Genomic DNA, 17,312 nt, shown 5'->3' with positions numbered 1-17,312 from the left:
GCACAGAGCAGATCACCCAGAGGACACATCGAAGTCCAGATCAGACTTCATCTAAAAGGAGAACAGGATTATAAATCACATCTGAGGCACGCAGCATTGTGGGCTTTCTTCCTACCAGTAAGTCCCCAAACGTTTGCACAAAGACTTGTAAGAGATGGAGAGTGTGATGAATCCCAGCTGCATTGCATTGACCAGTATTAATTTTTCCTTCAGGCAGAAGTTTTCCATCCAGAATCTGGGTTGGCCATCTCCCCAGCAGCTAGTCTTCTCCAGAGACAGTTTAAAAAGAAAAAAAAGTAAAGGATTCCACAAAGCCTAATATTCTGTAACAGTAAAAATACTTTTAAATAAAAAGAAAAAAATGACCAGGCAAACAGTGGAGTATTGTTTTAAGCACTAAGTAAATGGAGAAACTTCTAGATCTGTTGTCCTTTTGGGAAAGAGAGTAAACAGTCATAGCAGCTTCTCTTTAAGCATTCATGTCTTTTGACTTTTCAATTTCAGCTCTGCTGTTAAGAAATACTTTTCTAAAAGTTTCAGTCTAAAAACAAGACATTGATTTATCCCTGAGCTGACAGTATTGAAAGATTCAGTTTAGATCTTACTTTTAAAGGTATGCATAGTGCCTTGTGTGGGCAGCTATTTCAGTATAATGTGCTTAATCTGGTCTCAGCTGAAGGAAAAAAAATGAACTAAAAGGAAAAGGAATTTACTCTTAGGCTTCTCAGCCAGGATAAGCAGAGGACTTTTTTTTTTTTAAATTGCAACACTATTGGCTCATTTGTCACTATACCACTGAACTGTCATTAAAGATGAACTTTATGCTATCAATCCTGAGTAATGTAATGATGTAGCAAGCAGGTTTTGTTTCAGCACAGGGTAGAACTCTAAGTGAAACTTCAAACTTTCAATACGGGGGAAAAAACACTTAATGAGTTAAAAGAAAGCAGACCGGCCACCAGTCAAGCACTGATATTATCAGTTCTCACTCAGAGAGGGAGGGTGCCCTCAGGTCTCACAGACTTGCAAAAGCAATATTCCCATCTGGTATTGCACCTTTGTTATAAAGCTACAGCACACAACATCAGCTAATTGCTGCTGAGCAAAATAAAACTTTCTGCTTCAAATAGCAATGAAATTTCTCCGCGCAGTTTACGAGGGCAGAGCATGGGCTGATGTCTTATAGCCTATTATGGTAAAGCATAGGTTAGAGTAACCAAGGCAAAGCACCCCATCCTGCAGGCACCATGAGTGGGAAACTGGGCAAAAACCAAGAGAGGTTCTGCAACCAGGAGGGTCACTACAACAGCGAGCAGCCAATTAGCTTGGAGCACATGTTCACCCTGAAAAAAATCACATAGTTACAATAAAAAAAGCTAGAGAAGTTAAAGTCCTTTTCTCTCCCTGAATATTCCCAGACTAGGGATTAAGATTTTTGACTGCACTTATTAATACATTAAGTATCTTTGCAAACCTAGGCCTTCACATTCTTGGAAGGAAAAGCTTTTATAAATACACAGACATAGGCAGCACCCACATACCTTGTAAGTAATGATGCTGAGACATACAAAATACTATCACTAAGCATGGCTCAAGGTATAGGTTCAAAAGAATATTTTTCTTAATTGACTTACACACCTGCTGAGTCAATTCTAGCAAAGCTATTTATTTTTTTAATTAAAAAGCCACAGGAAAAACTTGACTTCAAGCTCCTTCATACCCCTAGCAAGCCTTAACACTTGCAGCAGGTTTAGCATCCTTAGTTTTCTTTAAGGATAGGTCTCATCATGAGATGTCTGTTCCAGCTGTATGACTCAACAGTTCTAAATACATTATGATCAGCCTGGAGTGTCCGCTCCTATCTTGGGAAAGTTGCCTGCTATCTTCCCCTCATTTGACTTTATTTTAAGCAGAGTTTGGAAGCATGGCTGGAGCTAATTGTGAAAAAATCAACAGTTTCTTTGGTGTTTTATTTAGAGAGCCACAGTATTTTCTCCTCAGATATACCACATCTATGCCATTATTTAATTTCCCTCTTGTCCATCACCTTCCTAATTCAAAACCTAGTTATCAAGCAGTTATGAAGGAAGTAAAACAACAGCATATGGTGTTCACAAAAACGTCTTCCTCATTCTCCAGATACGCTGATGCCATTCATTCAAATCAACCCCAAGCTGAAGCAGCTTCCCTTGGCCTCTTCCCATTTATGCACACACCAATGTTCAGTGTTCCTCCTGCCCATCTGGGGTTTGCACTGTGTCAGTGTCCTCAAAACATTTCAAGCAAACAGGACTGCCCAAATATCTTCAGTTTAAAAATAATGAATTACATTTTGCCTCCAATTGCTCCCCTTACGTGGGACAAGGTGGGCTATTTTGGATGCCTCTGACCAGCATGATGGAGGACAGTGACGAGAACCATATGCTGTGCAGAGCTGCTGCTTCAGTTCCGCAGGGACATGGTGCCATCAACGCACCCTCACCTCTCCCTGGGGAGCCTGCTTGGTCAGCAACTGCTTGGCACCTTCTGCAGTCACAGCCTATTGGGTTTTAATCAGTTATTCACTTTGACCTTGTTCAGACATACTTTTTCCCCCATTTTCTTGCAGCCTCATACCACACTACAGAGCAATGCCATCTTTGAGTTTCACAGCATACTTGGACCAGCCGTCCTTGGGGTCCTGATTGCTTGCTTTCTCACGGAATTTTGTACATCCCTAGAGCGTAGATGTAGTTATTTTTCATGCCATTCTTAATATATCAGAGTCAAAAATAGAATTACTCCATGTAAAAGGCAAGGGGGTTGTATCTCTGGAGAAGGAGCAGTTACTGCAACAAGAAACAGCTTCAAGCACAAAAATAAACCCTCAATTTTCTTCCTGAGCACATGAGAAATGGGGGAAAGAAAAATCAGTGAACCAGAACCCAATAGCCTGTTTAATCACACATACTGCAGAGGCCTCGTTTAATATTTAGAGATGATATTGCAAAGCCTTGCTCTCCTAACATATTACTATATTCCTACCGAGAATCAGTGGCTCCCGTGTGATAAAGAGACTGCTGGGGAAGGAATAAAAAGCATCTGAGCTACAGATGCTCTGCAAAGCCTACACCTCCTGTTAGCCAGGAGCTATGAGTGTGGTAATTACTGAATGCAAACACCACAAGATCCCAAATAACTCCATAGCCCTCATCTTCGCTCGCACTGCCAGTGGAGGATATTAAAGAACACGCAGGAAAGAACCTAAAGTCATTCATGAAATCGGGCTGGGCTCCCTTAAGACCCATTACAAGCACCACAGTGTTCAGAGGTGAAAGCAGGGTGTAGCTGCTCCCAGGCTCCAAATCCTCGCCTACACCAGGAAAGCAGCCAGAGGTTGAATCAGGAGGTTTGCTTCTGGGCCTCTGCAAGCAACTGCTCAGAGCAGAGACCCAAAAGGCATAAAGCACCTGCCACACTGCTCAACGCTCTCAGTCCTGGCTCCATTTCTCCTTTCCTCCTCTTGGAGGGGCAGGCTGTTTGTTTTGAAGAGATGAGTTGTCCCTGCACTCCAGCAGCAAGAATGACTGTGTATTGAACACAGAAAGCCTCGACAGCTTTAGGTGAGGTGATTCTAGCTCCTGCATCTCCCATGCTTGAATGATGCAGGCAGGTTTTCTATTTTTCAGTGCTTGCAATTTTAATTTTCCCCAAGTTTTTGCACAAAATGGAATCTGCCAGCCTGGAAACTGATCATGAAGTAGCACTGCAAGCAAGTTCTGCCAGTCATCTACAAGGAGTTGCCACAATAGTTGCATCTATGTAAAAAAAGGGCAGTTACAGATCTTGAAAGCTTTATCATGGATTATAAGAGACTCAGTGGCAAATAGTACCTTTGCAAGAAGATCTTTTCTAGGTAATCATTACATGTGTTGAAGAATATGTTGGTCATATCCTTCTAAACAAGTCTGGCGTGTTTTTTTCCCCTTAACAAGAGAATTGTCTTACTGTTCCTTATATGTAAGATGTTCTCCCAAAGAACATGTCCTGTCTAAGCAGGAAGCAGTTTCTTAGCACATAAGGAACTTATTACTGTCCTGTTATGAAAGTCACATGTCCTGACGTTAAAACAAATTTAATTTTCTATAGCAATAATTACTTGTGTAATTAGACTTTTAAAAAATAAGGTAATTTTGTGATTAACAAAAAGTACATCATCTTTAAAAAGAAGAGGGTGTAGGAATCACAGGAAATGTGATGAATTGTGGGGAAGATGCAATTAAGCACAAAATATTTCAGAGACTGTAGTAAAACGCTGAGTTGATGCCCAGAATTTACAGGATAGCATATATTAAAAAAAAAATCACAGCTTGAAGGTGAAAAAAATCCCCACTAATTCTAGATGTCCTCTACTGCCTGCACAGAGCTCTCTGCTGGTTTCCAAGCTATCCATATCTACTGAGGAACCTGCTCTTGTGTTGTGAATACATCAGCATGTTTCTCTTCTCTAAAAGGTTTTTGGTTAAAGTTACCATTTAAAGAAAAACATTGCCATTATAACCATAAATTATTTCCATCTCAAAATATAGGAATAGGATCAATGATAATTGATGATTGCCACTCCTCCTGCACAGCCAGACCTGAGCTACTCGTATGCAGGGCTGGGGTTTCCCACTAAGAGCAGTTTCCCCCTACAGTCCCCTTCCCTAAAGCTCAGCCCCAGCAAAGTCTTGGTTTGTTATGGCACCATCTGCTGCAAATACCCCCCTTATCGAAGCTTGCTGTCAGTGTGCAAATGTTTTGTCTTGCAGCATCAGCCAGAGTTAAACTTTGTTGAGTATGGATGTTCAGTCTCTTTGATGTATTTTGCACTTGCTATCAAAGTGAGTAACATTGAAAGACTTTAAACCTGTTTATAAAATATAGTGATTAGTTTATCAAAAACTTTCAGTTGTATAGCAAAGCTTAAACACCACTATTTTATTAGCACTTGTGGCAGTGAGACTTACTCATCTCTGCAATACCTGAGCATTTCCAGATAAGAAAAAGCTTGTTCATAGTCTGTGTGCAGCACCCTGAGGCTCACGCAAGACCTTTGCATTGCTTACACTTGCCAGAAGTCAGCCAGACATTTGCTGCCTTGCCACAGCTTCCCTGTGTGTCACCAAACAGGAGGCGCAGAGCTTAAACCAAGTGTTTGAAAATCAGTCCTCAAAGGTACCAACACTGCAATTAGACATTAGCAGCCTGCTTTAGATCTTGGTTCTGATATATGTTATCAGATTGGCAAAATTAAGGGTTTGGCAGCCATTCTCAGAGGTGTGACTTGGCTGCCCACATGCCTTGCTTGTCCTCTGCAGACTGCCCCCAGAGACACCCCTGCAGCAGCATGGTCACTGCAGCATCCCTCCACTTGGGACACAGCACATGAGGATGGTCCTCACTGAGCCTTTTTGTCAGGGGTTGGCTCCTGCCTCCCAAGCTATCAGGACATGACTGGGGTGAAACACCTCATTTGTCTGGAGACACAGCAGTCACAGCACCCCACCAGCTGCCGTGTAGCCAGGGCAGCTCCTGAAGGCCACCACACAAAGGCCCAGTTCCAGCCATAGGACAACACTGTTATCCAGACTCCCCTTGCCAGCTCCTGCCTTTAGACACAGCAGCACAGACTGATTCACATCCAGCTTCTGGGGGGGGGCAGCAGGAAAAGCACTTGGCCAGCCCCAGCGGATCAGGTGGAAGCAACAACTGAGCTGCTCCTCCCTGGCTGCAGCCCGGAGGCCAGGCAGAGGCGCTGGCAGCAGCTTGGCTGCTCTGTCTGCACGGCTCTTCACTGCTGAAAGAGCTCCTCAGCTCCTCTGCCAGGCACTGAAAGGCTCACTCCATTATGCAGCAACATTATATTAGTAAAGTATTTCAGCAGCTGGCTTGTGTTTTGAAAATAAGATTATCACTAGGCATCTCCAGTTCTGAGGTCCCCAGAAAGTGCCTTTTTTTTTTGTGGAGTGATTGCTGCTTGCACGAAGCAAAGTGTTCTTCCCCCCACCCCCCCCCCCATTCAGTGACATTTCCTCTGTACGGGGCTGTTGCTGCCATTTCAGCCTGACTTCAGAAGTTTGGGTACTGGTATTTGGCCCCAGGGCTGTGTAATTATCACTCCTGAACCTCCCATTCCCCTGCAGAAGTGAGCAGCCCCCTTATGCTCGTGGTAACCATTAAGAAGTGCTAAAAGTTCGAGCGCACCGGCCCCCTGTGCTTATACATGTTTAAATTGGCCCTCCCTGAAGGCTGATATATTCCATCTGGTCTATTGGATTTCTTGGCTTAAAGTTACTGGAAACACTGAATGTTTCTTCTGCAGTGATCCCGTAGCTGTCCAAGAGCAATACACACACTTACAGCCAGCGAGCTGTACTAAAACACTGTGGGAGAAGTACTTCTATACTTTTTTCCCCTGCCTGGTCTTAGAGCTATTTTGAAATCCCAAGTTCCACCATTTGCTTTTTCTAACCTATCTTACGGCGTAAGTGATACATGAAGGATAAGTACAATGCGCAAGTTTGCTGCTTGCTACTTCTAAATGTTTTATCTGATGGTTGCACACTGAGCAATAAGAGGTTTCTGTTATTTATTTTACATATTCTTCTTTCTAAAATAGCACTAGCTTGTTCTTGTGTTTATAATTTTACCTAACAGGTTAATAAAACTTCCTGCTCTTATTTTCCACAAGCATTATTTATGCTTTGTAAACTATTTATGTCAAGAAAGAGACAGGCGACCAGGCTATACTTAAACAAGCTGTCAGCAACAGCAGCAACATTTGATCAGCCATGTAGTTATCCACTGCTCGTTTAACACCCCATAGGAGTGGTATAGAATCATCTAGTTTGGGAAAGCCTTTAAGATCATCATGTCCAGCCATCACCCTGACCTACCAGGTCCCATCATTAAGCCACACCCCTCAGTGCCACACCTCCTGATACAGCCTGCACAGTGCTATGGCTTACAATACCACTGCCTCATTCATTCTCATCAGCACCTGCACTCCCTAGGCTCTGGGGCAGGTGTAGCACTAAGACACACAGATGCATTCAAACTGGGTCACATGAATCACTGAGGTCATGAACACAGCACATCCCTTTTGTGCACAGGTGGGCCCATTCCCCCAGCAGTTTCCACAATACAGATCTCTCTTACAGCAGCAGACTCAGAGGGTATATCTGTCCTTTGACTTAGTCCATCTCCCCCAGGCCCGAGCACTGCTAGCAGCTGGATGGATGCCCACATTTCCAGCAGCTTTGCTGACTCCTTGAAGCCTGCTTCTTGCTGCAGATGCTGCATTGCATTTGAAAATTGAGGATTCAGGAATATTAAAAATAATTCAGCCTCTTCATCATCTTTGTTTTCTTATGTACTTCTCTCTTGTTCAGTTCAAGGCACAGCTCTTTGCTAACTTAGAGGACAGCTACAGCACCGAGGCAGGGACCTTTCCTGACCCTCTTCTCCCCCCAGCCCCTCAATGCCCTCAGCCCCCTCCTGCAGCTTATGGCAGCCCCACTCACCTCTGTGGGACGCATGCAGGCTCACCAGGTGCCCCACAAACATGCACTTCAACACAGACCCAAAAGCACAGCACACCACCTGCTGCCAGAGGCTGGCAGTGTAACTCAGCATGGTATTATACTCCTCGTTTCAATGGGCAATAACACACACAGCTGTCACTGGCTTTAGCTGAGGTGGAGTCAGCAGCCGAGCTGATTGATGAACTGGCACAAGCTGCAGCAGGCACCGTAGTAACAATTCCCAGTGTCAGACAAGCAAACTTAACTCCACAGGTGGGACAAAACCAGATAAATTGCTTCATATCCCCTTATCTTCAAAGCAAGCCTGTTAATACACTTAGCAGAAAATCTGCAGTTGGCAAACTCTACCAAATCTGAAGATCAGCTCCTTCCCCGCAGATTTTTACCTGTGAACAAGCCCTCCCTCCAGAGCTCACAGCAATACATCTTTCAGCCTCTTGCCAGGGAGAAAATAGCCTGGCTGCAAGACTTTTTTAAGGCTTTGGCTAAGGGAGCTAAGTGAGAGTGAAATGGATTCATCTGCTCGGGGTAGTTGTTTCCACGTCCACGTCATTGCTTCCAGAAAGTCAGCCACACTCTCTCCCATGCTTGTACTGTCTCTGCTGTCATGTATATACTGGATGAATGGCTATTTACATGAAAATGCAGTCGCTGAGCATTTAGTTCTAACCATTTGTACTTGGCACAGCCATCGTTTTGAGAATATTACAGATGCTCTTGCCTTTTAATCTCAAAAACTCTGAAAATACTTATAAAACTCAGATATCCCCTCTGTAGAGTCACTGAACTCTTTCCACACTTCTGCTATTAGGCAATCCTGTTATTAGGCAAGCCTGTTATTAAGTTTAGTGGATGGAAGGCGTCCTTGTCCCGCTCGGCATTGCGTGCAGGAGCTGGTCCCAGCCAGTTGAGTTGAGCACGGTGCTGACTGTGTGCCGCCAGGCCCTGCCATGCCAGCTGTGGGGAGCCCTCCGGTCACCCCGGCTGCCCCGGCCCGGCGCCAGAAAGGGTTTGGTATCGCCGCTGTGGAAATACGGGTCTGGGGAAGTGCATTTTCTGAAGGGTGGGAGATTGCTGTGGGATCGATCCCTTCGCATGGACTTTTGGAATAGCTTTTATCATATACGACTCTTCAGATGGTTTAGAGATGAGTGCAAATCTGGAGGCAAAACCCATCCCTGCTTTAGTGAAAACTCTGGTGCCAGGATTTCTGTAACAGAGGCTAACCACTACCCAGCGAAGTGGCATGCTTAGGGGATGCATTTTCTTCTTCAGGTTTGGTGTAATGTTCCTGAAAGCTAATGGCATCTATAATGCTGTTGCTGATCTGTTTTGCTACAAAACAGAAAACAGAAGTGCTGCCTGTGGGAGGCAAAGACGTTTAAAGGGAAATGTGCTGCTGGAAGAAAAGTCTTCCACTGTAAACCTGCAGTCCACACAGAAGCTAGACCTTAATGATGTGGCTAACCGCCTGTGGGCTTTGAGAGCCCGCTGGTGGCCAGGCCACTGCTGGCCCCCCCCCATGGACGCCCTGGTATCCGTGTGTGGGGCTGGGTGCGTGTGTGGGGTCTGGCCAGGCCTTCAGGCCCTGCTTCACCTCACGCCACAGCCCAGCAGCATGTCAGCACAGCTTTCGTGCTGTGAGGGCCGAGCACGGAGGGGCCCAGCCGGGCTGGCAGCTGGGAAATACAACACAGTGGCTGAATTAGCATGAATACCAGTCAAATTAATATTATAAAAGCTTACTGCAGTTATTTGCAGGTTCTGATCAAAACAGATACTGAACAACCGCATCCACTTGATTAATAGCAAACACTTGCTACAGAAACAGACACTAATACTAATCTTCCATTTTACTGTGTTTAGCGCACATAATTATTCATCACAGATACTATTTATATACCCCTGTACTGCAAAGTGAAAGAAAGCTTTTGTCTTGTTTTTTATCATTTTGAGATTAAATCCAAGTTTTTCTATTTCCTCCAGTCAGCAGATCAGGCCCACAATTTTCTCTCCAAATGACAGGCAATTCTTTTAAGTGTGTTGAATTATTTTTTTCCAGGTGGTGGTTCAGCTGAAATTAAATGATACTCTTTTCTGTTGCTCAGTAGTACAGCTGTAGCACACAGGGAAAGATGACAACTTTAACGTGACATTCTAGCGAACGTGGAAAACAGTTTTTAAACAGAGGACTTTAAATTCTCGGTGCTACTTACTGCTGCCTCATGCGACAATGTAGGAAGCACCGAGAGGGAAGGGAGGCTGGGGTGAGAGCACAGCAGCATGAGCAAAGGTCATATAGAATGCTGTGATACAAGCACACGTGTAGAGTGCAATACCCCAGGCTCTACCACAACCACTGACGAATCCCTGCTGGACAACTGAACTGCAGCACGGCTGCTGCAGGCACGCGTTCATGCCCTGATGGCTGGAAGGAGCCTCACGAGCTCAGCCAAAAACCCACTGAGGCTCCAAAATCCAATCAGCACAGGAAGGTTTGATTTTATTTATTTTTTTTAATCTCTTAGTGGTCCAGTTCCCCAGCAGCTGGCAAAGGGCACAATTACTCCATTCCCCTCACATCAGACCAAGCTCCCCCAGCTATACTCGTCACTCGTCACTGTTTTGGTACGATGACAAAGTGCCCTTGGCTCCTACAGGGACTCCACTGCAGCAGTACTAAACTGGGTGATTATTTCATATGAGACGTTTCTGTTTCCTTTAGTCTGGCCACATAGGGTCAGTTAAAAAACTTTAAGGTGAAAAGTAGAGGAAGGTCAAATTAAGCTCTACCAGTATTTATAGAGCTTCGTTGGATAAAGTTCATTAACAGTAGCCACATGCTCCAAAGGAACTATGTGGTCAGGTTCTATCCTGAGTGGAACCTGCAAAGATACGTAAAAGAGAGAAAAATCCAAGATATTTACGTTTATTTGACAACTGTCCAGCAAATAGCTGAGGTATTTTCATCTGGCAGGAACTGCATGCACTGAAGCACCAACGTTTTGCAAAAATCACAGCCTAGAGTTTTGTAAATTGGTAATAAACTGGAACTGTGGAGATGAAAGCAAAAGAAATGCCCAGCTCCGATTTACTAGCCTTTATATGCCGCTGCTGTCTGACCACGGAGCAACAGTGTCTCCTAGTGGCCAAAAGAATAATTCTTTCAGGTTCACGCATGTGTTTGCGGGTATTGTGTTTTGCTTCTCCGTGATAGCTTATTTACCTTCATAAGCACCTCTCAACGAATCTCTCTGCCAATAAAGCTTTAACATTGAACTACGGAATAGAAAAGGCTTTGCTATTGAGCCGGTGACTAGAAAAGAGGTGGCATAGGTATCCCCCACCACAAAATCCTATTCGTCACTTGTAAGCAAAAATCCTCAATGACAAGACCTGAAACATGGATGTCTGAAAGTCCATGGATATACTTGGGAATTCAGTGTTGCAAATGTTCCTGTTACTGCAAATCATGACCATACGTAACAATCAATTAAATAAGCAACACCTCAGTTAAACACGAGTACTACTTTTCTTACCTGTTTGTGAAAATGATTCACCAAATAAAATTAACATTTTCTCTTTGCTATCCCGAAACAGGTCCTGATTGTTTCAGTTCCAAGAATCTTGCACTGCAAGCCCAGAAAAAGATCCTGAGCAAAATGGCCACTAAAACCATGGCTAACATGCTAATCGATGACACAAGCAGTGAAATCTTTGATGAGCTGTACAAGGTAACAAAGGAACACACCAGAAACAAAAAGGAAGCCCATAAAATTATGAAAGACCTGATTAAAGTGGCAATAAAAATCGGGATCCTCTATCGAAATAATCAGTTCAACCAAGAAGAAATGGAAATCGTAGACAAGTTCAGGAAGAAGCTGAACCAAACTGCCATGACAATTGTCAGTTTCTACGAGGTAGAATACACTTTTGATAGGAATGTTCTTGCAGAACTTCTGAATGAGTGTAAAGACCTTGTGCATGAACTAGTAGATCGACACCTGACACCGAGATCCCATGGGCGTATCAACCACGTCTTCAATCATTTTGCAGATGTGGAATTTCTAACTGCCCTGTACAGTCTCGATGGGGATTGTCGGCCATACCTCAAAAAGATCTGCGATGGCATCAACAAACTACTTGATGAGAAGATCCTCTGAAACTACACTCAGAAACAAGAAATCAACCAAAAACTTCTGTGTAGAACTGGCCACCCTTCATGAGCTGTGGTGAGCACGTGAGCTTCCTTTCTACTGTTCTTGCTACAGTCTCCAGCAGGAGCCTGAAGGTGCTCACTTGGCTCAAAATGAAGTGGAACACCTAAATCAGAAAGCTATCAATGTTAATGTTTTGTTCACAGATAATTGAGTCTTCTCCAAGGAGTGGCATGAACAAGGCTGCTGACGTGTGTTGTTCAGAAATAGATTGCTATACATCATGATCTTACTAGCTTTGTGGTCAAGGCTGAGCATAGGAAAGAAAGTAAGCTCCAATGCATGGCTGTGTAAAAATAAGTGATGGAAAAAGAGCAATGCATGGAATTTACCCCCCAGGCTGTCCTTGGTGTGTATGTTTTTATTATTCCCACACTAATTGAAAAGGCTTAGACAGAAGGTAGGGCTCTCATGGATTAAGCTCTCTCCTTTCGAATGGATCAGGAATCAATGTGAGAATGCATCTCTGATTTCACATGGTATTTAAGTCTACTAGGGGATAACAAATAATACAAATTGAGTAGAAGTGGTAGAAAATTTAAAGAGCTGTTCCATGAAACAATGTTCTCATTAGAGATTTTTGGTTTATACCTTCTAATAAGAGAAGATTTCATTTTAATTTTGAAAAGCAGCTCAGTGTTTCAAGCTCAAAGGTAATTAGAAAATTAGACAAAGTACTACAACATTGGTACTCCCTCTCAGATTTTGGGTATTTGGTAACATAGCTGAGTTTAGGCTGAAGGTTATGCTGCTCTTTGTGCTCTTACTGTTTTGCCTGGCAGAGCAAAACACTCAGCAAAGATTTTGAAATTGCACTTGTGAAGAAATCAGTGGATCTATAAAGCAATGTTAACATCTCATATCCTCAAAAGATAACATTCAGCCTAGGTAAAATGGTTTACCATACCCATGATGTGAATTTGTGCCTACAGTAAAACAGAATTGTGACAAAAAAGGACCTCCATCTGCTATGCTTGCAGTGCCATCTTAGTGCAGAATATCCACAGCCTTCTTAAATCCAGTGACTCTGGTGAGTTTCATAAACAAGCTATTTGTTTTGTTTTTAAATGAAATATACAGATGTCTTGAAACCAAAAACATTTTGAAAAGAGATACTGGTTTCTTGAAAGTTTTGTTGGGATAAAGGGAGAACCAGAGCAGAGCAGATACTCCAGCTTGCTGCTTGCAGGATCTCGCAGCTCAGATGATGGTGCTCCCTGTCCCTAAGTAGGGGGAGCATGGGCAGAAATCTCTCCTCTCCTTGCTTTCTGCGTCTTTTCCCACAGACTCACCTCAGTCTGCTGAGGCTTCAATGTCACATAGCATCTCCTTTACTATGACACAGAGCAGACAATCCCATTACCTAGAGAAAACACCTTTCATCTTTCATATATTATAATACAGAGACTTATGTACTTTAAAATTGACATAATGCAAGAAGCCATTCCTCTCTAAGGAAAACTTCCAAGGGTTATCACCCATTACTTCAAGATAACAAAAATTTATATTTTCCCATTAAACTCTTAAATAATGTGGTGGTAGAGAAAACTTTTCAAAATTTTATTTTCATTCTTCTCTTTCCTCATCCCAGAATAGCTGTAACTCATCTCTTGCAAAAGCAACTTTAACCATTCTACTGACTTTCATACAGGTAAGAATACACATACCTAGATCACGTATTCACTACGGTTTGGACAAGAACCGTTTTTATCTGTTCCTAGGAGAATGCATTTTGGAGCACAGGAGGAACACTAAAAATGGCAGCACGAGACATTACCAGAGCAGTTTGTAATGATGTAATTTTCCCTCATGTTTCCTTCAACCATAAAAGTATATTTAGTAGCAATTAAGGTAAACTGTTCTTTTGCAGCACAGCACAGTAATAGTGTATAAACTTTAGGGATGGAAAGTCTATTAAGATTTGCCTTACAAGGTTGCAAGTTGAGACATTTGCAGAGCCATATTTACATGCACCATTAGCTGCATTCTTTCTCAGAGCACATACTTGTCAACTGATGCTTTTGAATAGTAGTTATTATATCCAACACTCCTGTCCCAGTGCACGTCAGATTCTGCGTGTTTGTTTCTCTTGTGGCAAACAAATATAAGATGTTGTTTTTTAAAGCCAGACAAAAAGATTATTCAACATCGAAGATATCCAAAAAGAAAGGGATATCCTATGTATGTGACTTCCTTTTTGTGCATTGCAAGTATCAATATTCAAAATCTGATATTTTAGACAGGCCAGCTGAACATCTGTCATTTACGAATCTGAGTAGCCTTAATGAAATAAAATGTTTTTGAGCATTTCTCATACTTGCCTATCTGGTATATTCATTGTTTACTTTTGTACTAGTAGTGTGGTATGTAATGACATTGCTAATGGGCAATGTCCAGGTCACTTTAAGTACATGATGTATTATCATATTTGTGGATTAAAGATGTGTAATTACTGTCCTTTTTCCTTTTGATTTATTTTTCTACCATCCAATGTGAACTCAAATTAAACAATAAGAGGCAGGAATGGATGTAATCTAACTTTTGCTACCTTCAACTGTTCAACCTAAAAGGTCTACCTCCAGCAAGACAGACAGAAGGGTAATCATTGTAGGTGACTCCCTTCTCAAGGGAACAGAGGGTCTGATTTGTCAGCCTCATCCTACCCGTAGGGAAGTCTGCTGCCTCCCTGGAGCCAGGGTCAGGGATGTCGCCAGAAAGTTTCCCAACCTGGTTTGCCCCTCTGACTACTATCCGCTTTTGATAGTCCAGGCTGGCAGTGATAATATTGAAGAGAGAAGCCTGAAGGCTATCAAACGGGACTTTAGGGGACTGGAACGGTTAGTGGATGGAGCGGGAGTACAGGTGGTGTTTTCATCCATCCCTACAGTGGCAGGGAGGGGTACAGAGAGGACATGGAAAGCCCACCTGATAAACACGTGGCTCAGAGGCTGGTGCCAACACAGAAATTTTGTTTTTTTTTGACCATGGGGTGCTTTACTTGGCACCCGGCCTGATGGCCGCAGACGGGTCCCTATCTCTAAGGGGAAAATGGATTCTAGCCCAGGAGCTGGCAGGGCTCATTGAGAGGGCTTTAAACTAGGTAAGAAGGGGGATGGGGCTGAAATAAGACTTGTTAGAGGTGTGCCGGGGGAACAATGACAAGGCCGGGGGAGAAGGCAATGGCCCAACTGAAGTGCATCTACACTAATGCACGCAGCATGGGTAACAAACAAGAGGAGCTGGAAGCCATCGTGCAGCAGGCAGGCTATGACTTGGTTGCCATCACGGAAACGTGGTGGGACCACTCTCATGACTGGAGTGCTGCAATATCTGGCTATAGGCTCTTCAGAAGGGACAGGCAGCACAGAAGGGGTGGTGGTGTGGCTCTCTATATTAGAGAGTGTTTTGATGTTGTGGAACTTGAGGTTGGGAATGATAAGGTTGAGTCCCTATGGGTTAGGATCAGCAGGAAGGCCAACAAGGCAAGCATCCTGGTGGGGGTCTGTTATAGACCGCCAAACCAGGATGAGGAGACGGATGAGGAGTTCTACAGGCAGCTGGCAGAAGTTGCGAAGTCGTCAGCGCTTGTTCTCGTGGGGGACTTCAACTTCCCAGACATATCCCGGAAGCACAACACAGCCCAGAGAAAGCAGTCTGGGCGGTTTCTGGAGAGCGTGGGAGATAGCTTCCTGACGCAGCTGGTTAGTGAGCCTACCAGGGGAGATGCCCCACTAGACCTTCTGTTCACAAACAGAGAAGGACTGGTGGGAGAGGTGGTGGTCGGAAGCTGTCTTGGGCAGAGTGACCACAAAATGGTAGAGTTCTCTATTCTTGGCGAAGTCAGGAAGGGGATCAGTAAAACCGCTGTCTTGGACTTCCGGAGGGCTGACTTTGAGCTGTTCAGGACACTGGTTGGCAGAGTCCCTTGGGAGGTGGTTCTGAAGGGTAGAGGAGACCAGGAAGGCTGGGCACTCTTCAAGAAGGAAATCTTAATGGCTCAGGAGCGGTCTGTCCCCACGTGCCCAAAGACAAGCCAGCGTGGAAGAAGACCGGCCTGGCTGAACAGAGAGTTGTGGCTTGAGCTTGGGAGAAAAAAGAGGGCTTATAATCTTTGGAAAAGAGGGCAGGCCACTCAGGAGGACTATAAGGATGTTGCGAGGCTGTGCAGGGACAAAATTAGAAAAGCCAAAGCTCATCTGGAGCTCAATCTGGCTACTGCCATTAAAGATAACAAAAAATGTTCTTATAAATACATCAACACAAAAAGGAGGACTAAGGAGAATCTCCGTCCTTTACTGGATGCAGGGGGAAACTTAGTTACAAGAGATGAGGAAAAGGCTGAGATGCTTAATGTCTTCTTTGCCTCAGTCTTTAGCGGCAAAACCAGTTGTTCTCTGGATACCCAGTACCCTGAGCTGGTGGAAGGGGATGGGGAGCAGGATGTGGCCCTCATAATCCACGAGGAAATGGTTGGCAACCTGCTACAGAACTTGGACGTACGCAAGTCGATGGGGCCGGATGGGATCCACCCGAGGGTACTGAGGAAACTGGCGGAGGAGCTGGCCAAGCCACTTTCCATCATTTATCGGCAGCCCTGGCTATCAGGGGAGGTCCCAGTTGACTGGCGGCTAGCAAACGTGACACCCATCTACAAGAAGGGCTGGAGGGTAGACCCGGGGAACTATAGGCCTGTTAGCTTGACCTCAGTGCCAGGGAAGCTCATGGAGCAGATTATCTTGAGTGTCATCACGCGGCACTTGCAGGGCAACCAGGCGATCAGGCCCAGTCAGCATGGGTTTATGAAAGGCAGGTCCTGCTTGACGAACCTGATCTCCTTCTATGACCAAGTGACTCACTTGGTGGATGAGGGGAAGGCTGTGGATGTGGTCTACCTTGATTTCAGTAAGTCTTTTGACACCGTTTCCCACAACATTCTCCTCAAGAAACTGGCTGCTCATGGCTTGGACTGGCGTACGCTTCGTTGGGTTAGAAACTGGCTGGAGAGCCAGGCCCAAAGAGTTGTGGTGAATGGAGTCAAATCCAGTTGGAGGCCGGTCACTAGTGGAGTCCCCCAGGGCTCAGTACTGGGGCCAGTCCTCTTTAATATCTTTATCGATGATCTGGATGAGGGGATCGAGTGCACCCTCAGTAAGTTTGCAGATGACACCAAGTTAGGTGCATGTGTCGACCTGCTCGAGAGTAGGAAGGCTGTGCAGGAGGATCTGGATAGGCTGGACCGATGGGCTGAGGCCAACTGTATGAAGTTCAACAAGGCCAAGTGCCGGGTCCTGCACCTGGGATCAACAACCCCAAGCAGCGCTACAGGCTGGGAGATGAGTGGTCGGAAAGCTGCCTGGCAGAGAAGGACCTGGGAGTGTTGGTTGATAGTCGGCTGAATATGAGCCAGCAGTGTGCTCAGGTGGCCAAGAAGGCCAACAGCATCCTGGCTTGTATAAGAAGCAGTGTGGCCAGCAGGTCTAGGGAAGTGATTGTCCCCCTGTACTCGGCTCTGGTGAGGTCGCACCTCAAG

At 44.5% G+C, this 17,312-nt stretch overlaps 1 protein-coding gene across 1 annotated transcript in view; it reads left to right on the top strand.

Moving 5' to 3' along the window:
* The window catches only part of TNFAIP8L3 (TNF alpha induced protein 8 like 3), a 46,592-nt gene extending 32,353 nt beyond the window's left edge, over window positions 1-14,239 (top strand). The window contains exon 2 of the mRNA XM_083850106.1: window positions 11,166-14,239. Coding sequence (XP_083706232.1) covers window positions 11,166-11,728 — 563 coding nt within the window. The 3' untranslated portion in view covers window positions 11,729-14,239. The remainder of the gene's footprint in view (window positions 1-11,165) is intronic.
* The last annotated feature ends 3,073 nt before the right edge of the window (window positions 14,240-17,312 follow it).

This window comes from Anser anser, assembly GCF_964211835.1.
Source record: "Anser anser genome assembly, chromosome: 10".
Classification (NCBI taxonomy): domain Eukaryota; kingdom Metazoa; phylum Chordata; class Aves; order Anseriformes; family Anatidae; genus Anser; species Anser anser.
The sequence above is the reverse complement of the archived record's forward strand: the minus strand, read 5'-3'. Positions and strand labels throughout refer to the sequence as shown.